The sequence below is a fragment of the Empidonax traillii genome, unplaced genomic scaffold (genome assembly GCF_003031625.1).
Source record: "Empidonax traillii isolate 1590-97213 ecotype Southwest subspecies unplaced genomic scaffold, ASM303162v1 scaffold191:size1449129, whole genome shotgun sequence".
NCBI lineage: Eukaryota > Metazoa > Chordata > Aves > Passeriformes > Tyrannidae > Empidonax > Empidonax traillii.
In genome coordinates this window covers 621333-645726 of record NW_020955384.1, presented here as the reverse complement: position 1 = coordinate 645726, position 24394 = coordinate 621333, and the positions used below count along the sequence as shown (strand labels likewise).

Here is a 24394-nt window from a genome sequence, read left to right as displayed (position 1 = left end):
CGTGTTCACAGACTGTATTAAAGCAATCTTGAACTACATCATGCGCAAACTCATGTTCCTCACATACTTGCATCCCATGATCTTCACGGGTTGCGTGTTCCACTGTCTGGGTGGATTTTAAGGTGTTGGATTTAGCCTGGAAAAGTACTTAAGGTCTGACATTTGCCTCTCAGAGAGACAGAACCTCTCCCCTCAGAAACCTGCCTGCAGATAAGGTACTGTTAGGGAATCTGCTTTTGCACTGCTTTCCATCCCCTACCTTCACTCAATTCATACCAGCCGTGGTACCTTCAGAAAGGACCCACCATCACTTCTTGTTCATACCTGATGGACCAAACACACTGATTTCAGTGCTTTGGTGTTCACGTGCCACGTAGCAGGGCAATGACCTGTCAGTTTATTGCCCCTCCAGAGTACAAGACCTGTCTCTTCTCCTGGAAGAGCATAGATAGATGTGAGAAGTCTGTTACCTATTAAGCTGCACTATCATGGTGTTTCAAGTACTGAGTAGAGGAAGGATGAGCTTGTGGTTAAGCCACTATACAGAGATGTAGCTTCTAGCAGTCCAAGCCTCCTACCACAGCCTGCCCCAATAGTTTCAAGCAGGTCAAATAATCTCTCACATCAGATTTCCCCACCTTTTCTAAGTGCCTGAGAAGGAAACATTTGCAAATAACCAGGGAGCACTCAAGACATCAAAATGGTGAGGACTATATAAACAGATATATATCTCACTGGTGAAGAAACAGGCTGATGTGTTTAAAGGTTTCTAATGGCTGGTTTAGTTGCCATGAAAGTACTTAAGAGCATGCAACACACCCTTGGATTAAATCTAAGTAAACATAAACAGCAGTAAAAAACGGCTTTTATTAGGAGGCCTGGCTCCAGCTTGCACCTGTAACTCTAAATATATTTAACAGGATGCCAAACTATGTATTATAAGATGATAAAAAGCAAAACAACACTTCAGGCATTTGCATGAGAAGCAGGGAGACATAGGGAGAGAGGCAAAACAAAATGGACAACTTGCTAGAGTCTGATTCAAAAATTTTTAAAAAATGCTATTTGCTAGAGTCAGGATTAAGCTACCAAGGAGATTCATGGCAGGTAAAGCTACAAGAAAATGGAGATGAAAACTCTGTATTATGCCCCTAGAAGTGAGATAAATGAGGGTAAGAATGAAGTTCATTTAAATCCACTGAGCTGATACAGAGGGAGTTAGAGAGAGCCGCAAAACAAAATGAAAGGCTCAATAGGAGCCTGCACAGCCAGTGCTGCAATGTCAGAAACGCAACACAGTGCCATCTGAAACCTACAGGCACAGCAGCAGGACTCAAGGAAAAAAACAACGGTGGCACTCCTGGGGAAGCCATGCCTGCCTGCAACAGCGCTGGAATAACACACGAGGGTCTGGCAACACAAGCCCCCGATTGCGAATGCATTTCGAGGGGAGGTTCAGCAAAGCCTCTGGAGAGGACATCCACTGCTGGGGTAAAACCACCAGAAGAACACAACGAAACCACGTCTATCTACACCAGGGAGAAGGAGCTGCCCTTTTCTTTCACTCCCACTTGGCATCCTCCTTTGGGTCTCTTATGGGATAGAAGGTGTCTTAAGACAATAGATAATTAGCTGTAATGCATCCTCTGTGGCTATAACAACTTAACAAGGCTTATCTGTAGACGTGATCTAAGCTTCCAGTTATCCTTGTTCTCCCAGTTCCCTTCCTCTCCCCTTCTCCAATATTTGCATCTCAGCTTGACAGGTATTTTGAATTTAAGCTTAATAAAAGTGTTTGCATGTGCCTGTGCACGCTTATGAGAAGGGAAAAAAACCACCCGATTTTAACTCTGCCTCCCCGAGACTCGGCTCGTTCCATTTTCCCTTCCCTGACAAACAGAGGGAGCTGAAACAAGAAACGTCAACTTTGGAATGCTGCTCTATCGAAAGATAACTTATTGAAAACATCGGATTCTTCGTTTAAAAAGCGAAGGGAAAGAAATGTCCAGGAAGTTGATGCATCACCGTGTTGCATCTGTGTCAGCCTCTGGGTAAACATGCAGCAACATGAATGAAATCTGTCCAGAAAGACTGCATTTCAGCGCCAACCACGCAATCGCTGGCCAAACCACTGCATATGTAACAAAGTTTGATCTCGCCTGCGAGCGCTCAGCTGCGCTTCTGCTATTTCCTGTGGAAAACTGAAGCTCTGAACCACTGTCTCTCACCCAGCCCTCGCCGGCACCCCGGCGAGCTGCCCCCCCAAAATCACGCGCATATCTCCGCGGAGAGCGGGCGGGCAGCCCCGGCAGAGCCAGGCAGGGGATGCTCGGCAGATCCCCTCCATCCCTGCCCGCGCCGGGCACCGCCGTGGAGGGGCAGCCGCGCCCCGCGGTGCCCGCTCCTCCCTCCGCGGGCACCCCATCCCCGGCGGCAGGTGCGGCGGCGGGGCCCGCCCAGCGCCCGGGGGCCCGCCCGGCGCAACAGGTGGTCGGTGGCGCCCGGTCCCGCCCGGCGGCCGCACTCACTCACCGCTGGCGTTCTTTCCGCAGATGAGGTGCTGGTAGGGCTGCAGCAAGCCCCAGAGCTCGGGGTCGTTGTTGACCGTCTGCTCCAGCGCCTCCAGGGTGAAGCGGGGCGCCTCGCCGCCCTCCTTTTCCTTCTCGGCCGGGGCGGCGGTGGCGGCGGCGGCGGCCGGGGGGCGGCCGGGCGGCGGGAGCGGGGCGGCGGGGCCGGCCAGGACCCGCGCGTGGATGTCGCGGAACAGGCTCTCGGTGCCGGCCGTGAGGTAGATGGCGGCGTGCTCGTGGATGCGCAGGGCCACGCGGCTGTCCACCATCCAGCGGTAGAACTTGCCCACGGAGAAGGCCAGTCCGCACCGGGCCGACTTGCCACGGCTGAAGCGGTCGCCGCCGCTGCTGCTCATGTTGTAGAGGGAGAGGGCGCCCAGGGCGGCCGCCGTGCAGCGGGCCGCCAGCGTCCAGCCCAGGACGATCTCCATGGCGCTCCGCACCTCGTGCTTGGTGCACTTGGCGAAGCGGAGGCTCAGGCGCTGCGCCTCCCGGGCGATCCGCACCAGCGCCCGGCTCACCAGCGTCGAGAGCCGCGCCGCCGCATCCCGGCTCCCGGGGCTGGCGGCGCCCGGCGCCCGCGGCTCCCGGCGCGGCGGCGGCGGCAGCAGCAGTGCCTCCACCTCCTCCAGGCTCCAGGGGACCTCCTCAAGGTCGGGCAGGAGCCGGGAGCACTGCTGCCCCGCGCAGTCCAGCACCTCGGAGTCTTCCGCTAGGACGGTGTTGACGGTGTCGAAGCTGTTGTGCCGACTGTGCATGGAGTCAGTTAGGTGCGGCCAGCAGCTTCCTCCATAGGGGTACGCGGGGTGCGAATCCGAGCAGCACAGCGACAAGTTGGAGGAGCGCACCGAGTCCGCCGCGCCACCATACCCGGAGTCCAGCGTCAGGTCTTCCAGCGTCCTCACCGCCGTCTTACCTCTCCGGGCCATCGCCGCACTTCATGCTGCACCCGCGGGACCCGGGCGGGGAGCGGCTCACGGGAAACGCGGGAGGGGACAGACCAGCGCGGGGTGACCTGCCGGCCGCTTCGCTTCGCCCCGTTCCGCCAGACGGCAGCGAAGCGGCGATGCTGCTGTGCTGCTGCCGCCGGCCGAGCCCCGCTGCCGCCCCGGCTCCGCTCGCACTCCGCTCCTGCACTGCGCCGCCGGCCCCACACCGCAGCGCCGCGCCGACCGCCGGCGGGGTGGAGGGCGGGGCTATGCAAAGCGCCGCCGGCTCGCAGCCAATGGGGCGGCGCGGGGGCGGGGATATGCAAAGCGACGCTCCCGGCGGCCAATGAGACGGCGCCCTGCCCGGCCGCTCCGCCCCTCTGCTCCGCGGGGCCGCGGCGTGCGGGCAGCGCCCCGGGTGGGACTGTGCGCGCCCCGGGGCGGGGACGCGCCACTCCGGCCTGGGCCCCTCCGGCAGCCGGAGGAGCGCGGCCAGCCGTGTCCCCGCGTACCGCGTCCTCTGTCCCCGCGGCTGGGCAGAAAACCGTGTGAAGCACGTCTCTGTTATATCCGCCCGCCGTTCCTTACGCGCGCGAACTGGAGTCCCGCTCCGGCCCGCACTGGGTTTTCACACCGGCAGATTCCTGATGTCGCTATAAAAAAAATGACAGGGAGCGCAGGCACTCGCACACATCTCATCAGACAGTCAAGATGTTTTGAAATCGAGCAGAAACTGCCACGTAAGAATCCCAGCTATCACTGGAGTCAGGAAGAGCAATTTCCAAATACTTAAAACAAGTACAATAAAGCCCTTAAACATTCTTGACGTTAACTCATCAAGTATCACGAAGGCTTTGACAAGTAAGATTTGTACTGGGCTTAAGGCATGTTTCCTATCCATGCTGAGATTTGTGTGTGTGTGTGTGTGTGTGTGTGCAATATAAAACAATTTATCCCTGACTAATGTATTTTAATCTTACATTTCTAGGCTTTAGCTTTATTAGGAGTTGCCTAATATCCCAGGCAACAGACTGAGAATGTATATGTTTGTGTGCTCTGGTTATGAAGAAATCTTATATCCTTTTAAGCGTAAAATACCAGTGAAATTCTATCCCTTTAAGGATAAAAGCCTAGCAAACACATTTCTTTATCATGCCAACTCTCGAGAGGCAGCCAAAATTTTAGAGCAGACAAGGCAAGTCGTGTAAGAGATTTCCCCATCCAAGCAAACCTGGCACTCCTCCAACATCAGCTTCCTACAGGAAAGGCACGAACACAACTACAGGTAGGCTCATTTGTCAAACAGGTTGAGAACTATGACACCACCAAAAACATCAAGAAGGGGTTGCTTTCCAAATTTAATCAAGTGCTGTCAGAAACTTGTTTCTCGGCATAGCCCTGGTCATTCCACAAGATGTGCTATGCATAATAGGTTTCCACAGATTTCCCAAACGCCATTGTATCCTGATAAAAGATAGCAGAGCTGAGGACAAGAACAAGTTGAGCTAGTGTCGTGTTCCAAGCAAGACACTGAGGCCCACACTGCTGGCAATAGCCAGCCTTGGAGGGTGGCTTATCAAAAATGAGAGCATACCTCGAGAGCAAAATCCTGTGGACTGTGTGGCGATCCAGCTGTGCATCTCTCAGTAGAGCCCTCTGGTGTCTTCGGCACCTCAGTGCAATGACTGCTCAAAATTCCCCTTTCCATTTGGGTAATACTGAAATAACTAACCTCTCGGGATAGTTACTTTTTGTAACAAACTCCATTCACCCGACTCAGTCCTTCTACTCTCACAAAATGCCACAACTGTGCATGCTAAGTACACGAGAGAGACAGCAGGTCAAACTCGGGGTAAGTTCAAGTTTGGGAAGTTTTCTAGTAATTGGTTTGTAGGGCTTAACATAGATATGGTGGGCATCCAAGGAGTATGGAACAAGTGAGCTGGATGGTTGGTTTGTTCACCAGCCTTTGTAAAAAAACAGTGCTCCCGAGGTCACCAGTCTTAGGTGCTGCATCATTTTTAGGCTACAACAGAAACACGTTGAGATGAAGAGGATAAATGAGAAGTGGACAGTTGTCTCAGGCTCCTTGCAGACTCAGACATTCATATTGCTGACTCAGTGACAGTTTATACTTCAAAAGAGGTTGGGGTTTTTTTGTTGTTTTAATTCAGAAAGCAAAACCTCATTGGGCCTTACTAGAGATTTTGTAGTAGCAACCTTGCACATGGCAGTTTGATTCCCAGTCACACTACCAGTTCAGAAGATGTTGCAACACGTGGGCACACCACAGGCATGTCAGCAACATCAGGCTGGTTTAAACTTTCGAAAGTGGCAGTGAGAACTTCTGACTCATTTGCTGGAAAGACTAATTACCTTCTCACTGAAAGGGCTGGAAGTTCAGCGTGACCAACCTGGATTGCAGATGATCTTTTGGTACCTGAAGTATTTCACCTGCCTAGGTGCGGATACCCTGGCTGTTGCATTCTGAAGAGAGTTTCAGCATTTTTTGGGAAGTGTTTCTTGGACAGGGACACTTCATTCTTTAAACCGCCCTGGGAAAAGACAGGATCAAACAGTTTGCAGGAAAATGCACCCCAGCAACTTGTAGAGTGCCTGCATGGGATGAGCTGTGGAGACAGTCCTTAACTTTAATCCAGAAGGGCACCACACCTCTCCAGGCCTGGGAGGAAAGACAGGTGTCTGCAGCTGTACTCCACTCTGCAAGCCTTACAGCCAGGCTCATTTGCCTGTTAGAAAAGAACACCCACTGCAGAAAACAAAGTCCCTTTATATGTCAAAGGCTGGGTGGAAACAATTTTCAGCTTGTTGGAGACAGGGACATCAATTATCCTTACAGACAATTCAGACAGGGACTGATTAAGTACCATAGCAGGATGATAAGTGCCAGGAAAAAAAAAAAAGTTTAAAAGAGGGAAATTGAGCCACATTTTAAAAAGGTGCTTAGGGCAAATTGAAGTGAATAGGAAGTTGGCATTTTTATAGGGAGAGCACTAAGTGCTGCAATTCTTTCCTTCCCCACCCTGTCAACTGCCTGCAAATCTCATCTTCTTAGCAGTAGGGGAAAACATGACACCAAATAGGCTGCCAGACAGAACAGGAGTGTACCTAGGATCAGGCCACTCCGTGCAATTTCTGTATTCACAATTCAGTGTACTTCACTGCAATAACAGCTCAGTTCAAAAGCAGCACTCGCAGGATCTCCCAGTGCTATCTCCAACTGCTAGGAACAAGCCACAAGCCTTATGAGGGCCTTGCTTATACTGCCATGGAAGTCGGAGTACTAATGTTTCTAATCACAGGGGGTTAATTTACAAAGCAAGGCTGTAATCCTGTACCAGTAAAGCAGGTGTGAAATGCACATCCCTGGCAGAGAAGCCTTTGGGGCTGCAGCATGTGTACAGTCTGCTGCAAAGAAGACACCCGTCAAAGAAGGAACAGAGTGCTGGCATCAGGTAGCATCGTCCCTGCAGGGCCACTGGGAGACTGCTGCCGACTGTTTAGACAAGCAGGCTCAGGGAGATGACTCTGGTGTTGCTCCTCAAACACATACAACTCCAAAAGCAGTGGGAATGAGTGACGCAATGAGGCCACCGGCTTGCCAGCTGGAAGGGAGGCACTGGTGGTGCCTCCAGCGTGAGTGGGAGGGAAGAACACGTGGCAGCCGGATGGCACACCACCCGCTTTTCCCCCTCATCAGCTCCATCCTGCTGATTTCAGCAATAAGCTGAATTAGGACCCCTGGCAAGGACTCAGCAGGAGCTCTTGCCCCACAGAGAGGCAAGATTCAGCTAATCAGCTTCTCCTCTTGCAAACACCAAAAAAAAAGGGCTGCCCTGATATTTCAGCTGACTATTGCTTAGCCAAGGGCAACCACCAAGCTGTATTCCTCTGCTGTGCAAAAGCAGCACCTCCAACTTCCCACTGAGCTCAAAAACCCTTCCTAACTTTCTTCATGTGGCCCCTTGTACTAGAGGTCTGTCAGAGATATGTAGACTTGTGCCTGACATGGAGGGGAGCAATTACTTGGGATTTCTCAGAAGACACTAGCTGAGAATGCTCAGAGAAACTGCCAGCCAAAACCAAATCTCACCTCATATCATGATGCTCTGGAGCCCATGGCCATGGTACATTTTGGAAGCCAAGAGCACAAATTATTTCAGGAAGAGATCTGACAAATTCCTGGAGGAAAAGGACACTGGTAGCTATTAAACACAGTGGTGCATGTGCAATCTTCATCTCAGAAAGTTTCTCAACAGCCGTTTGCCACAAATGTGGAGATTGTGCCAGGGGACAGAGGACTTTGTAATCGCTTGGTTACTCATGGATCTGTCATCAGTGGCTATGCAAGATGAGATACTGCACTGCAGAGACAGGACCAGAGCCCCCAAGGCAGTCCTTTAGTTTAAACCCTTACTTCCACACCAGCCAAGGGCATTACCACTGGTCCAGAAGCGCTGCTTGGTTCTGCACAGCCAACACAGAAGTATTTACTGTCTTTACAAGTTGTTGGATCTTGTCCTTTGTTCTAAGGGAGGATCGAATGCAACCTTTACATGAATTGTGACAGATTTTTAAACCCTTCTTTTCTTAAAACCACCCATGACAAAGACACTATAACTTCCCTGGATGGTCTGTTTCCAATCCAAATAGTCGTAGTGCTTGAAACAGCCTCCCAAAGACTAACCTAACTTTTACTTTGCTGCAAATGGAAAGAATAAAAAGATGCTACCAAACTTTTTTGGTGAACTGGACTGGCATCTCTGTCTCACTTAGGCAGTATTAAAAGTATATATAGATGCAAGTAGAATACATATGCAGGCAGCCCCCAGCCAGCAAATATAAGTTCTTCTCACAACGCACTACATCACTCCAAAAAGCGTAACAGTGTTTGCATGCTTTATGTGCAGTAAGATTATACATACATACTATGTTTTGATCAGAACTAAAAGAAACAGGAATAGCAGGCTTCCCAGAGGCCAGAAAGACTCTTTTCAGCCAGTGGTAATTTTCATTCCCACCCAAGACACAACAGACCTGCATGAGGGATATATGGATGGGTATAGGAGAGAACAACTTGAAGGTGAAATCTGAAGTGACAAACATGCTTGAAATCAGCAGTGGCTGTCGAGTTAGCCAGCCCTTTAGTCTTCACTTGGGAGGATATCCAGCATAAAAATGTTTTAAGTTACTCTACCATTTTAAGTAATTGCTTCTCTCTGTCTCTCACTAATGAAATCCTCTTCCTGCTTGGTGGTTCAGGAATGACAGTTTGTCTCCTCAAGGTACAGAGTGCTCAGACCTCTTGGTTGTTTGCAGGGGTTCATCCTCACAGTGCAACCATGCTTGCTGCATTTCCACACAGGTTCCCAACACCACTCCTTTCTTATATAAGCAAGCAATGATTTTTTTCCCCTTCCCCCTGCAATAACTGGGGAAGGCATTAGTGAGCTGCAGGCCTACACAATTGCAAAGCATGATTAAAACGAGAGACTAATTATTCCCTGATATTGAGAACTTTCTATTTGTAGGCAAATCCCAAGAAAAACACACAGAAGTAGTCACTTAATTAAGAAGTTTTGTTGGTGCCTTTTTTTTTTTTTTAAATAAGAAAACAAAACCTAGGCATTTTGGCGTAAAATACCATCTGAGGAACTGAACAGTGTTGTACCAGTCTCTTTCCTTTGTCCCAGCATTTTCTTCTTTTGCATGTTTTCCTTGCAGTTCCCTTCAAAAGTTGATCAAAACTCCTTTTTTTTTTAACATTACAGCATTCTGTTCATTCTTTCACTGACCAAAAGTATTGCTGAAATGCCCATAAATAAATTATGGAAAAACCTCCACCCAACTTGCCTCAAATCTAATAATAGCTAAATCCAGAAAAACTCATATTGCTGTCAGTGCTTTGCATCACTACCAGGTTCAGCAACAAACTGTATCTCGACACACGGGACAAACAAGGGAACACTCTTGCCAGAAGTTTACATTTAAAAAAATAAAATTGTACATGTAACAACATATAATGCAATTTTATTTTTTTAAGATTAATAGTAAATTTTTAAGATTAACAGTAGAGAGCACCAGGTAATTAGAGCTGACGTTTCTTACCTCTGCCATGAGGTCTGTTTCACCACTTCTTTAATTATCATGCAGGGCCCTGACCTCATGAATCAGAAATTAAGGGTACAGCAATATGGAAAGGGAAAGGCCAACTGTCCACTTTGGGGAATGCAATTGCATGAGGTTATGATTGGTTTAATAAAACTGAGGACTCACCCCACGAGGGCAGTGGGCTCCACACGCGAGCAGACATCTTCTGTGAACCCACTGTGGCTTCTGAGCAGCTGTATTTTCAGAATTGGAAAGTTATTATAGACTCCTGATTTCACACATGGTGAAGCTGTGAGCAAATCATAGAATGTTTGTGGGAAATCTCTCCCTCTAATCGACCCATAATTCTTGCTTTCTCCACCCTCTCCCCCTCTTTCCCTTCCATTACTGGGAGTAGACAAACTATTTATGTTGTCCACAGGGATTATGCTTTATCCACTTTATCCAGCCAGCTCCCTACTGGAGTTTCACTTTAAGAAATATGAGCTACCAAACTGCCTCTTCCGATTTTTGTGATTTCAAGTATTTCTTGCATTTGCAGATGCCTAAAGGCTCAGGAGGCAAGCAGTGCAGAAGCAGGGGGAAAGGCCGGCAACCGTTTTTGCTTCACATCACAAACTGTCAAATGACCTGTATTTTATTTAGAAACCTGTCGAAATACCTGTCCAAACAAGCAACTTCTCCTTTCAGAGTTCTCTGTTGTATATATCTTGATATACCTCAGTGCTAGGCATACACTATTATCAGCTGCAAAGGTAAATAACATTTCCAGTACCTGAAACCTGGGAAGGGCTCGCACTTGACAGCTGCTGGATGCTTGGAGGAGACTGTAAATACAGGACAGAGTCTACCCCAGGCCTGGGAGGAGGTGTGGGTTAAGCACACACACAGTTTTATCCCGTAGTTACAAGAACTGTGTCAGGGAAAAGCTAATGACGCGCTCCTGTCCCCTGCAGGCAGGGCTTGTGTGCAGGAAAGTGCCCATAAGCAGCTGCTAAGCATATGCTGCACAAGCTAGGTGGGGCCCAGTTTGTAAGCACAGATGGTTTAGGCCCTATTAAAGACTAATCCTGTGATTTTCTTCAGCTGCGTTTAAGGCAGTGAGATAAGCTCTCCACAGACTCACAATGGGTGAAGTTTTTTTACCCCCAAGCACAGAAGCTCTGTGGTGCTGGTGACAGCCCACCTCCTACATTTGAGTTCATGTCTTAATTTTGGCTTAGTGTTAAGAAGTCTCTGAACCCTCGCACCTCGTGGTGCTTCATATGTCTCTGTGCCTTTGCTTTCCAGCTGTAAAATGGAGATAATTATATTGACCTTCTTCATAAAATGCCTTGCAAACGCGAGACAACAGCTAAGTACTATCATGATTATTGTACAAAATAATCCATTATAGCCTCTGTATGCTGGAGAAGAAATGAATGATGGCTGGAGTCCACATAAACACTGTGTTAGATCAATACAGGCACTATTACAATGTTGATCTGGTCTCCTAGCATGTGTTCCCACAAATCCACATGGGGATGAAAAATCCAAACATATCTCTTGGCTGACAACTGACTGAAGCTATGGTACAGGGAGGAAAAAAATGTCTAACCCCATTGCACAAACCAAACTGCATAGTTTCTGCTTTGATCCCAGAAGGAAAAAAGTACTTTTGGCCAAGTTTTCTGAATATGAAGGGAATAGTTTTCAGTTTGTTTTGTGGATTATTTTTGCAGATGAGCCATCTGAGTTTGATATGAAGAAGGCACCCTACCGGCGCATGTAAATGTTTAACACTCTGTCAAAGCGAGGCACTCATCAGCTTTAAAAATTAAAAATTGTCTGGGAACAAAAGCACTGTCCTGTTTGCTGACAATGGGAACAGAAAAATCTCAGACTAACCTCCATGCAAGCTCAAACAAACATCTTCTGTACTCCATCAAGCCAAGAGGCAAACTGGAGAATGAATTCAAGGTTTTTCTAGGAAAGCTTCAGGAGAAACCATCTTAACTCCCTGCTGTGCTGAAAGCCAGTCCAAATCCACTTACTACTCTGTGGCTGAGAAACTGTCTGCTTCCGGACCTCCCTCTACACCCCAGTCATCACCAGTCAACGCCAATTAAAGCCTTAGAGGAGCTACCCGCAGAAGCAAAAGACACTTACCGTACTCAAACAGAAATGCATTGATTTCATTCTCACGGCGCCCCGACTCTTGCATTTTTAACAAGAGTGTGCGACAGACGTGCTTCACCCACTGGTGAGCAGAGAGCAGTTGCATGCCACAGGCTTGCCCCGGGTGGTGAGTACCGGCACCTGTGATGACCCTGCACTGCCCAGCTCCCATCCCAGGAGGCACGGAGCTAGAGGGACAGCGGACACTACTCTGCCTTTTCCAAAGCCCTGCACTGAAGAAGAAGAGGAGTAGGTTTATATGGGTATTTTCTTGTATAAAGAGACCAGTGGAGAATCTTGCTGCACAGTCTTTGCAGTCACAGGGTGCTGCACTCACTGCTCAGCCTCACTGGCTCGGGCATCCGGATCTGTGTAGATGTACTCCCTGGGGCCACCATCTGTAGAGTGCATCTGTGGTAACTTCACCAGGCACAGCAAGGTCAGCATGGTAGATGTCTCGAAGGACAAGCTCATCAGGGTCCACACAACATTGTACTTCAGGGAACACTCACAGCTTGTCACAGGCTGGTTCCTAAGTGCCAAGGTAGTTATTATAGTCCTTCCCTGGGCATTTCTTGTGTAAACCTGTTGTTCCTAGTACATTCTCATCTTATGAAGGAAAAATGCCCCAATGACATACCAGCAGATAGAATTACTGTGTATCTCAGCGAGGCTTCTGGCTTCAATAACACATCACCTCAAACAGCCCAGTCATCCTCCAGAACAATAGGGTGTGCGGGGGTAAAAGTCTAGGATTCAGAGTTTCAGTCATGTGGCTCAAAATCGGAGGTCCAGCCTGTGATTTTGTAAAGGCCTCACATCTTCCCCTTGATCTCAGCTGCTGAGTTTTTTTTTAAAGACCATTCATCCAATGAAAAAGCATGCAAAATATCGGACAGTCAAAAACTGCCACATTAAAAATATTGGAGTGTTTTGTCTGCATATATCCGAGCATCTCGCCCCAGAAAGGCACCAAGTTCCCACTGACGATGTGTAGAATACATTTAAACACTGAAACAAGTCTCCTACCATAGTCCAAGTTTCTTATTTGGAAAAGAGATGACATTTATTCAGTTGGTAGAATAATCCCGGCAGCACATATTGTGCCCCTCTCACAGCTTCTGGAAGAAAGCCCAATATACACATTCTTACTGGTATAAAAGCTTTTCTGCAGGCACTGGCAAAAGTATTTGGAAAGGGTTATAAAATACCAGTATCAGCAAGATGCATATGCCTGATTTCTGTTTGCATGGCTGGGATTGTAAAAAGCCACGTAAAGAAGTGGTAAAAAGGCCTTTAGTTACATGTTAGAAAACAAAGTGATTGCGACAGGATTTAAAAGTGGCTTTGCTAATGGGAACCAGGCAGCTAATGTCACTCTTTTCAGTTGTTTGACAATAGCTAAACCAAGAAAGTTAGATCCAAAGGCAAATAAAATAACCAGTGCTTCACACATCCACCCGCAGGCACAGAAAATCTTCTGTTCCCTGGGGTATGTCCCTGCCCCAGCACAGTAATCCCCAGCCACACTGGGGACACTGGTTGTGCCACAAATGGCACCAGGAAGCTGACCTGGTGGGCAAAACAACTTAGAGAAAGCAGAAGAGGAAGGACAGGGCATGAGCTCTGCTCCGTGATACAGTTCAGTGCTGGGTCAGCTGTGGGTACGAGGAGAAGGGTGGAGAAGCAGTGAAGGCACAAACCTGCGTTGTTGTCAGAAACAATACTCAAAGCCACAGCTCCAGCACAGCTGCTCCTTGGAAAGCCATAGCTGGAGCACAACTGCTTTTTGCAAAGCTGTCATCTCAATACAGCCACTTTTTGTGTCTCCTGTGATTTTCCCAGGTCAGGCCAGATCATGGTTGGAGGCTGGAAGAGAAGAGTGTTCAAAGGAAATGTTGCACACGTTCATGACTGTGCTTTTCGGATCTAACTATCACATAAGTGCAAGTGACCACATTGCTAATGCAAAAAATTTTCTCTCCATAATCATTTATTCCCAGTTGTTCCCACAGCAGCAGTTTTTTTCACGAAGAGGAACCCTTGTCGTACTGGCTTGAAGCATGAGACTGTTTAATTGAATATCTGATTCCTGGCAGTGTCTGATCTTGGCTTCTTCCAAAGAAGTCTTAAATATGCTCTGTAACACATGCTATTGGGCAGCAATATGTTGTGGAGGAAGATTTTATTTCAAAGATGACTAGAGCTCAACATGTTTTTAGTAGATAGGATAAACAGTGTAATTGTGGATCTGTTTTTTTCTATGCAAGTGTCTCGACCTGACATTTCCAAAATTTAAACACTGTAAGCATTGACCTTGGGGCAGCTAGGAAGCATTAGATTTTTACAATTTTCTCAGCATCAAACATCTTTTGGCTGGTGTCTCTGAAAACAAACACACATGGAAACCTAGAGGCAAATAGTTTAACAAATTGAAAAATGGCTCCCTCCCACTCTGGTAATACCTCAGAATTATTTCAATTTTTTTGAGGTGATCTGGTATATTATTCTCATCCTTCATTGAGGCTCCTCCTTGATTTTATATTGAGGCAGAGAGTACTCAATAAGACTTTCCTTACTGTCCACTGTTTGTTCCTGCCTTAATTCTAGATTTCACAGACTCTGATTTTCATCTTCTACTGAATTCTACAACATGCTTTGTCTGTTACACAAATACATATACATACATATATATATATATATCTCCCATTTTTACACTATCCTTCTCATGAGGAAGCCAAAACAAACGCTATATTTAAAGCACTACTCATTTCCCAAGCAGTATTAAGTTTCTCTCCCTGTGCTATGACCAAGGGAATTGTTTGTTTTTTGCTTTAATACAACCACATGCTGTGTTTCCACCACTGACATACCTGTAATTCTTCCCAGGAGACTGCCACTAATTCCATCATAGCCAGAAGAGAGAGCAGTAAATATTGTTCCTGACAGGGTTATTACTTTGTACTTAGAATGCTGAAACATTTAGAAAAATTATTCCAATTTTGGTGTTTATTCATATGGTACAATATTACTGTTCCACAAGCAACACCACACTCGGCCATTAATCCTGTGTGACAGGGCAGCTCTCTTGTCCATGTTGATAGCATCTGTATGAAAAGAGAAACAGATGATCAAACTACACATAAACTGACTCCAGGGCTGAAATTTAGTACAGTCCTTCCAATGAAACAATAAAGGTTTGGAAAGAGTTGTCATTTTTTATAATGGACTGCTGATAGGACAAAAAGGCCACAAAAGCTTCTCAGTTCAAGAGTCTATGGAGGAATGCTGAAAGTTGTAATACACTGCTCTTCTAGATCATCCATAAAGAATCCAGCTGCTGAGAGATGAGGTTCTGATGAAGAACATTTTTTTCTGCTTTAACACTTTTGAGTTTAGAAAGTTTTGTCTCCAACTTGGTCAACCAGAGCAGGTGAATAATAGATTTTTCAGTTTGATGCTAGCTCTTAAAAAAAAAAAAAAAAAAATTATGAAATAAGTAGTTTGTGGGTAAAGCAAATATTTTGTATTGTCTGAACATTTTGGCTTTGAGTGTTTAAAACTCAAACTGAATCGAAAAATTTTGATATAAAGTTGTGGTAAATCAGAAGGTGTCAAAAAGAATGGTTCAGCTTCTTTGAAGTTTAGGTGCTTGTTTCTCCCCCCTTTTGTGCATATGAACAATTTTACTAAGCTGACATTTCAGTTTCCAAAGTAACATTTTCTTTCCCAGAAAACCTTTGGCCATCAAAATGTCATCTCTCTGTGTAGCAAATGGATACAAAGAGAAAGTTCTCCCATTTGTATCCCTTTGAGTGGCTCCAATACTTCTCCAAAGTATAAATGAGACGTGACACCCAAAACTCATCACTTCAGTTGAAGTAAAGTATAGTGAAAGCAAAGTCATGATGACCACTTTATACTTAAAGTAATTTCTGACTACTGGTATCCACTTGTTCATCAGAGGTGGAAAACCGTCATGCTTCGGGTCAATTCAATATAAGGTTCTATAAAGATTAATTCATAAAGATTCTCCCTTCCTGGAGAGAAGCTTCTTGTGAAGTCCTCAATGAAGAGATTTATGGCCAGCAGGGCAGAACAATTCCTGTTGCAAACACCACCCCCACTTCATCCCATCCTCCTCCTCGCACAGCGCCCTGCACCCTGGGAGAGATGGAAGTGCAGGGTCAGGCTAGTGCAGCCAGCCCTCTCTTTGAGGAATGGGGAAAGCAAAAAAGTCCCAGAAAGGGAGGGCTCCCTGAGACCCATGTAGCTGTAGGAATCATGTACCTCCTGGCTGGATATGGGCAGAGGTGAGATGCAGCCCTGGACAGGCACACAGCTGCTCAGAGCGCCCTGAATAATCAACCACTGCTGCTGTGCTTCACCAGTGACATCCACTGCAGCATTTGTCTCAAATGTAACAGTCCTGAAAGCAGCCAAGTGACTCTATTTAAAACTAAAGAGGAAAGTACAAAGCTTTGAAGTCAGAAGGCATATAATGAATTCAGCAAAACTTTATATTTCAAAGCCAGTTCTATTTGCAGAAGCCATCTGCCCAGAGAAAAGCTCGAACATGCACCTCTGACAGGAGTCAAAAGAGTTGAGGGAAACAGATCTAGTTGAGGATGTTTCAGATCATCCATTCCCACAATATCTGAAATGTCACTTTGTAGCGGAGCAGCTTCCATCCTTATATCAATTACAACATTTACATCCAGCTCCCCCAGGGTTGCTGGCATTTGAAGAGACTGTCCAGTCCAGTAGCTCCCAGCAATTTCTAATGAGATATGTCAATAAGCCATCACTGCTTGTCCCTCGTAATGGTAACTGTGAGCTCTCTGGAGCTTTACCTTAAGCTACTGTCTTACTTATCCCCTTATTGATCATTGACCTTCCTCTATCCCCTTGCCAGCACTCAGCTTTTAAGCCAGAAATCCAGAGACGGTTCCATCCAGGAGGACAAGGGGTAGTATGTGCCACGTGCAGCCCTTTCTGTCACAGAAAAGGAGTGCAACCCTTGAGTCAGGTTAATGGCACAGGCAGCAAATGCAAACCCACTCCTCTGGAAGAAACAGCAATGGAGGCAGCTTGTCCCAGCACGATTTTCCTGTAGCATCCATCAGCCAAACTGGTTTGCAGCATACAAGGACTTACATTTCTAAAGCAGGCAAAAAAAATACACCATGTAAAACTCAAAACAAGTCCATTTAAGAATTCCCTCTGATATCTCTAGTCTTTCATATGACCTATAAGAGCCATTAAAATTCTGTCTGATAACTGGTTTCCTGAGAGCATGAGAGCCAGGCAAGACCACGTCAGCCTCAGACTCTACCAATATTTCCCCTGGTTTAAAACAGACACTAAGATGAGTCTGTAAGTCATCTATGAAACCAACCTATGTCTTAGACTTTGAAGATTATTCTATGATTCACAAGGAAGCAGAAAAAAACAGAGGCTATTCCCCTGGGTAAAGGTAGAAAACCATCACTGGAAGCTTATATCAGCCAGCAGCTAGGGCAGCTGAAGGGAGGTTGGCCATGGTCAGAGCTGGCTCTAGCAGAGCTTGGAACTGTGTGAATGTTGACTGTCCACAGGCAGCATTTCCCCAGATCTCGCCCTAGATGCACTCTGGTGTTTCCAGACCTGGTAGGATCATTGCTGTCTTTGATAGTGAACAGTGACCCTAATGGAGGCAAAAGTTAGTGAGGAGAAGAGGGAGGGTGTAAGCAGGCAGAGAAAGACAGATAATATGACTGTGTAAGCCTTAAGCAGGCAGAGAGAGACAGATAATATGACTGTGTAAGCCTTATTTTATTAGAAATCAGCTTAAAACCAGTTTCCTCTTATTCCCAAAATCTTTACTTTCTTGTAGTTCTCACTGGATACAGCCCACTACAAATGCATACAGTTCCCACTGCTGCAGTGTTTCACCTCACCAGAATATTTACTGTATTTTGCTTTAAGACACTCCTGCCAAATAGTTATTTCTTCACCTGTGGGTTTAGTTAAGACATTATCAGCCTTAGCTCATCTGCACTCACATTTATGCCTGTGGCACTGAGTGGGAAACCAGTCCCAGAGCGCTGATACAGCACATCACAGAGCCCTTCTAGGAAAGGCTCTGTACCACGTGGAGGAAGTGCAATGTGCATCCTTGATAGCCTTGAAACAGAAGCTTTTAACTTCTGCATTTTTATCAATCCAAAATATTGACAGTTTTTTCTGTGCCTGTAGCTGTGTATGAGTGTAGGGATAGAGATCCTCCCCACTGAAAGCAATTCAGAGGGATGCTTCAAACCCCCCGTGCCACACAGGTACACACAACGGTCCAAGGCATATTTATAACCCAGTTGAAATTAGGTTGCAGGCACTGGCACACAATTCCACCTCTGATCTTACTGCGACTCCAGGAGAGGAAGAAACTCCACACTTACACACAGCTGCTCTGACTTCAGCTGGCCTCTGCCTGCATGAAGCTCTTCTTGGGTAAGCTCCATGTGCCTTGGGTAAGCTGTGCCTGCACAGCCAGGGGAGCAAATACTCCAAGTCAACTTTTCCATAGTCTCAGAATAGCTGCTGTGAAAACAAAACAAAACAAAACAAAACAAAAAAAAAAAAATAAAAAAAGCAGACTTTCTCAGTGGCAATTCTAATAATAATAAAATTAATAAACCCATTGGTATTCACAAAAAGAAATTCTAACTGCAGCCTTCCACCAATATTGCCTAAATTAGCACAGCATCCCAACAGGATTGCAGACCCCACCTGAGCCACGTGGCACCTTCTCCAGCTGGTGTCTGTCAGGACAAACCCACACAGGCACAATCACCTCTAAAATGAGGCTCAGGTGCTTCTCAGTGCTTCACAATCTCCATGTCCATCCTGCTGGAGCACCACCCATGAGCTGCTAAAAACCTGCTGAGTTGCTGCTGATGCCTAGTGATAACTGCACACAGAAGGGGCTGCTTAACATGGTGCAATTCTTTCCCCTTTATCGTATATTTTTGGACAGTATCATTACTTTCTTGTTTTTAGTTTTTTGGGGGGCTAATTTATTATCTGGACACCTTCACTCAGCAGGTTACCTCCTTTCCACTTTCAGGCCAGCTGTTGTCTTTGGAGGCACCGGACACCAGATGGACCGAGGGATGCACACATCTATTTGACGCTGCACTCTGTCAGCACTGCTTTTTGTGAAGGGTAAGAAAAGGATATGGCCAACACCAGTGGATGCATTTTTCCCACCTTTTCTTTTTAAAATGGCAACCTCACACATGTTATGGGTTTATTCCAAACTGAGCATTTTTTATTCTCCCTCTCAGAATCAAACTGTGGTGGAGCAAGCTGCTGTATAAACTGTTAATACTAGCAGCTAATACACTGTTAGTTTTTAATGCATAGAGGTGGGCATTTGAAATAGGTGCCTGTTGGTCCCTCAGGTTTATATGGAAGAATGTAAGAGGGAAAAGGAGCATCAAAAGCTGAAACAATTTCTGAATGTGGACAAGAGTGGCAAGTCCTGGTTCAATACTCTGATCCCAGACCGTGGCCACAAGGGCAAAGGACACCCTTTCCCAGGGCGAAGCTGCCTTACCATGGAGGCCAAAGTATTGGATTTGGAATCCAGAGTACTTGCTCCCAGAACTTTTTGAACATATGCACCAGAGAGTCGAGCAAGTAAAACTACAGCTGCCAAATTATTTGCCTTCCAACAATATACAACTGAAGTGCTAATACCCACCAGTTGTAGCTACATGTCAGATTTTTGAAACTGAGGTAATGTCTTTGTTGTACCAAGAGGAGGAGAAGGTCAGCAAAGACATCCTCAGTCCAGGCTCTGAACTGATAAGAGGGCTTGTGCAGGCTGTTAGTTCTTTCCTGCCTCAGGAGGTTGAAAAGACAGAAGCTGGGCTCTCCTTCAGCACAACCTGACAGTAAAACAGCATTCTTCAAAAAGTGCCTGCAATAAAATAGCATCTTCTTACTGAGATGATGTGCTCCCATCAAGGATCAAGGTCATATCTGCAGATTTTAATGACAGAAAAAAAGCTTGTGACATATTACTTGTGCAGAGTTAACTTGGCTAAGAGATAATTAATGGAAGATGTGTGGTTGAGTCCCGTGTGTCACGCTGGAAGTCTCAGGCTGCAATTGGTACCACTGGCTTTGGTAAAATAAACTGTACTGCTGATACAGTTCAGAAATCAAAACATAGCATGCAAAGAAAAAAAAAAAGAAAAAAGTTGTTTTACTTTAAGAAATGTCCTTCTGATACAGTGATTTTAAAATTCAGAGTGTTTTAAGTGAATTTCTAGCTTCCAGTGCCCTTACTCTCCTCAATATTGTGTTATACACTCTCTGATTTCCCTGCCACAGCTCGTACTTTATGTGGCTGGTGACTCTTGATGACGCATTTTGATGCACTCAGCCCAACCACACACTAGCACGAACCAGAGATCACCATATTTCTGGCTGTGGAGCTAGAGTAAACATGGACCTGTGCCCAGACAGAGTTGGCAGTGGCTGGAAAACCAATACTGAAAGTCTAACAAGAGAACTGGCAAAAAATCTGTTCCACTGAAAACATGGTCCTGGAGCAAGTATGTCATCTTTCAGTGTACCAAGGGCTTTCAGGCAGCCCAGTTTTTGTGTCAGGAGCAGGCACTGCTCTTCCCATTTCCCTGGCTCCTTCCCACTCTTCATAGTCACTCTGGAGCCATTTCCACATATCCTACTCATGCACAAGGATCAGGCAGAGCTGATAAGGAAGGAGAGGAGGGTCTGATAGCAGAGTGGCTCTGCCGCTGACTCCCTGTGTGGCCTCATCGCTCTATGGCTCAATTTCTCCCCAAAAAATGACTAACAGCACTTCCCTACCTCCCGGAAGGGTTGGGAGGATAAAAATAGTGACAGCCAGAAAGCACAAAGTTATTACAACCATCCGTTCAGAGTGACTGTCAGCTTTAGCACGTAGGCTGCTGTCAGACACGGCACTGGGAGCATTCCCAGCAGCTGCCCTGTTGGATGGAGCATGTGGCAGGCTTCTCTGGTATAGGTGCCTCCAGGCTCAGGGGGTTGAACCTCATGCAAACTATATTCTGCCTCAGAGAGAGAAAGTAAATCTCTTTCATCAGGTTTTGTATTTTCTTCCAGGAGAAGGCAGCAAAGGAAACCTCTGCCACCTTGGACACGCTGTGGAAAACTGAGCATGGGCTCACACCCTGCTCTGCAACAAACTCCTCCCCTGATAGGAAGAAGCTGAGAAGCAATACCGAGAGCCATACTGGAAGCCTCCGCTCCTCCCTACTCCACAAAAGCAACAACTAGGTGTGGAAAGATGCTGTCAAAACCTTCACCACATCAGTTCTTGCCACAAGTGCTCCCTTGCCTCTAACCACCCTGAAAGGAAGCACAGTGTAAACAGTCTAGTAAGATGTATTCCAGACGCCTGCTGTGGTGCATCAGGAGATTAACATATTAACTCTTAAAAACCCTCTAATTTTAAGGGGAACTCTGTACTTAAACTGAAAGAAGTTTTGCAGAGATCAGCAGGATTTCTCTGATGCTAGGGAACCAGGGAAACCTGTTAAAAGCAGACTTTGTGCATAATTGAGAAAATTATTCAGTGCTGCATTTAAAGTACTTTGGATTACAATATTGCATGGGCTGGTAATACTTTTCTCCTAATCTTTTCAAATATACATTTGCGATGGTTTGTTTATTGCTAGGTTTTGCCGTGCAATCAGACAAACACAGGCTTTGCTTCCACTGGAGCTCCAGCTAAGCAGAGTAAGCCAAGTCAGACATGGCAAGAAAGACCATGGACAAATATGCCTCCTGGATGCAGGAAGTTTGGGGTTTTTTTCAGGGGTGGTTTTGGGTATACGTACAATCTGCCACTGAAGTACTACTTGATAAAAACCAGGAGAAGAAACCAACATCTCAAAATTGTACAAGGACTTGAGATGGAAACCAAGGCAGCCCACGGGACGGGGAGAGGAGAAGCAAGTACACGAGAGAGCTCAGCGCAGCGGATGGGAGGGATAAACCTGCTGAAATATATAAGACTGGCACCATGCCCCATATATGCATCCCAGAGCCTGGCAGACTTCCCCTAACAACAACTTTCATGAGTGACACTCTGTCAGTTGAACTATCCTGCCACTGGCTCTGATTAAGAGGAGCAACCTGCCTATGACTGGCTGCATCTTCTAGGCAAAGGGGAGGGAGAGGGGTGTGTTACACCTCTTACACCACAATTTTCTTTGTTTACGTGTCTTTAACCATGCTATGTGCATATGCTTACCAAGCTCTACAGAAATCAGCAGCTGAGCTGCTCCCATGCCTCCCTCACTTGGCCGCACAGACAACATATACTTCTTTTTTATTATCAAGGAGCAGTCACAAACAAATGCCATGAAAATCTCAGAGCAAAAATTAGCCCTGGAGCATTTAGATATTTGGGCATGTTTCATCTAGACATATTAAGCAGCAAGAAAGCTGGTAAAACCAGAGACCTGGCTGGTGGGGTGGTGATTGGTCTGGAGGAGCTTCTCCATGCTCCAGGGCAGGTAGTGCAGCTGCAGAAAAAAGGAACACATCTAGGGCAGGTTAGGCTGCCAGGAAGCCACAGCAAGGGTGGCATGACATGGCTTGCAGACACCAGGCCCAGCTTGCCCTAGAAACCGTGTCCTTGACACAGTGTGGATCTGTCCTCTTCTCATTCCTGAGCAGTACCACATGAAGGGCCCACGTGGGACAACCACCTTGATTTAAAAACACAAAACCAAAACCAGTCAACAATTCAAGAACTCAGAGCTCCTGCCTTTCTTCAAGGTGGATTTCTTTTGAAGCTAACTCTTTGTATTTCCTCCCCAGACTTGTCAGCAATGGTCCAGGCACAAGCTGTTTGGTTAAAGTAGGCTGTTGCCCCAGTTTTGTCCTGTCCCTTTCACCTTTACCTCACATGAGGACAATGCATATTCCATTTCACATAAACCCAGAAGTGAGTGATTATGTGTGACCAGCTACATATAATTATCTTAGATGCAGGCCTATAAATGATTCATTAAGATCTGTATCAGCTGGTTATTTAATGTGTCCTGCTAATTAAAACTTTGTGATAAAGACAACTTCAGCTTTTTGTAATTACGCCTCTGGACAATGTAATGCACTTCCAACTAGTATTTGCAATCCTGGCTGTAAGTTGACACCTAAAGTAGGGTAGAAAAATATAGGTTAACTGCTGCTCTTAATTGCTCTTCCTTACTAAGATTATTGTAGAATTTCATTGTACAACACCCTGAGACTCTTCTGCATAGTGCACATTTCAGGCACCGTTAGGGTGCTGTACGCTGCATTATCCTGTTGCATACCTGACAATCTGGTGGAACAAAGCCCCAAAGTTTACAAAAGGCTATTTCCCCCAGAAGGAGTGTGTCTGGCTTGGCTCATCTGGGAGGGAAGGGAATGGACCAAACACATGTTTGAGGAAATGCAGTGTGTTTTATGCTACATGATCAAATTTGGAATTTCTTGGTCAAGCCAGAGATCCTGCTAGGCTAACCGTGAGCTTCTCCTGAGTAAAGTCCACAGATCTGTGGTCACCATATGCTTCCAGAAGTAAGAAACACAGCATTTCAGAAAGCACAACAGGTCCTGTTTTGTTGGTCAAAAGGGAAGCTGCACTTAGTTTATGTCAGCGTAACTAAGTAGGTATAACTCAGTTTGTCTCCAGTCTTGTTCTGGGAATATGTCTATGTATGAAACAGATAAGGACAATAAAAGATTTTTTTGGGATGGCTATCAATGTAATAAAACACCACTAACAAAGTGATAAATGCTAAACAAAAAAGCTTTTCCTGAGAAGCTTATGCTAAGAATATAAGTCTTGCTCCACTACCAAGAGACAACATTAAGTGTCATCCTTCTAATCTCACTGGCAGCCTGATATGACCACCAGGATAAACCTTAAGATCGATCACCTCAGTTGAGGCTCTTCCACTGCAAGTTCTGCTTGTTTAAACACAATGGGAGATGACTGCCCTTGTGTCGACACTTGTCATTTCCTGTGAGGATGCTTGGCTGGCTTCTGTTGTCATTGGTCAAGGACATGTTTCTCCCACGGGAATGACTCAGGTATAACTTGTTGGCTCTTGTTAGCCATGGAGCGTTGCCTAAACCCTGAAGTCTGCATCCCATGGGAGCACTGCACTAATCTAATCTCTGGTTAGTTTCTATAAACACTAATTTGTGAAGACAAAATGAAAACTATAGAAGATAGAAAATCTATCTATCTATCGAATGCATTTGGGTCCCCCAAGGTGACGTGGTATAGTCCCTACCACTGTGACCAGCACCACTGTAACACCAGTGTAAGAGAAGCAAGAAGAAAACTCCATGCTGACCCTAAATGCTTTCTTCTCCCCGCTGGCTCTTTTCAGCTTCTCATATCCACCCTCATTCATGTGGTACTGCATCCTCAAAAGCTACTGCAGGACAGAACTAGAACGGAATAGGTAAAGAAAGTCTTTAAATATAACTTTGCTTTGGTTAACAAAGTTTTTACTAACTGACTGACCTTATGCCTATAATAGCATAGAA

General features: G+C 46.1%; 1 protein-coding gene across 3 annotated transcripts in view; it reads right to left on the bottom strand.

Annotated features, from left to right (window-relative positions):
* The window catches only part of BTBD11 (BTB domain containing 11), a 173561-nt gene extending 169965 nt beyond the window's left edge, over positions 1-3596 (bottom strand). For all 3 annotated transcript variants that reach the window (XM_027886639.1, XM_027886640.1, XM_027886641.1), the window contains exon 1: positions 2533-3596. In XM_027886639.1, the coding sequence (XP_027742440.1) occupies positions 2533-3499 (967 nt within the window). In that variant the 5' untranslated portion in view covers positions 3500-3596. The remainder of the gene's footprint in view (positions 1-2532) is intronic.
* Between the last annotated feature and the right edge of the window lie 20798 nt (positions 3597-24394).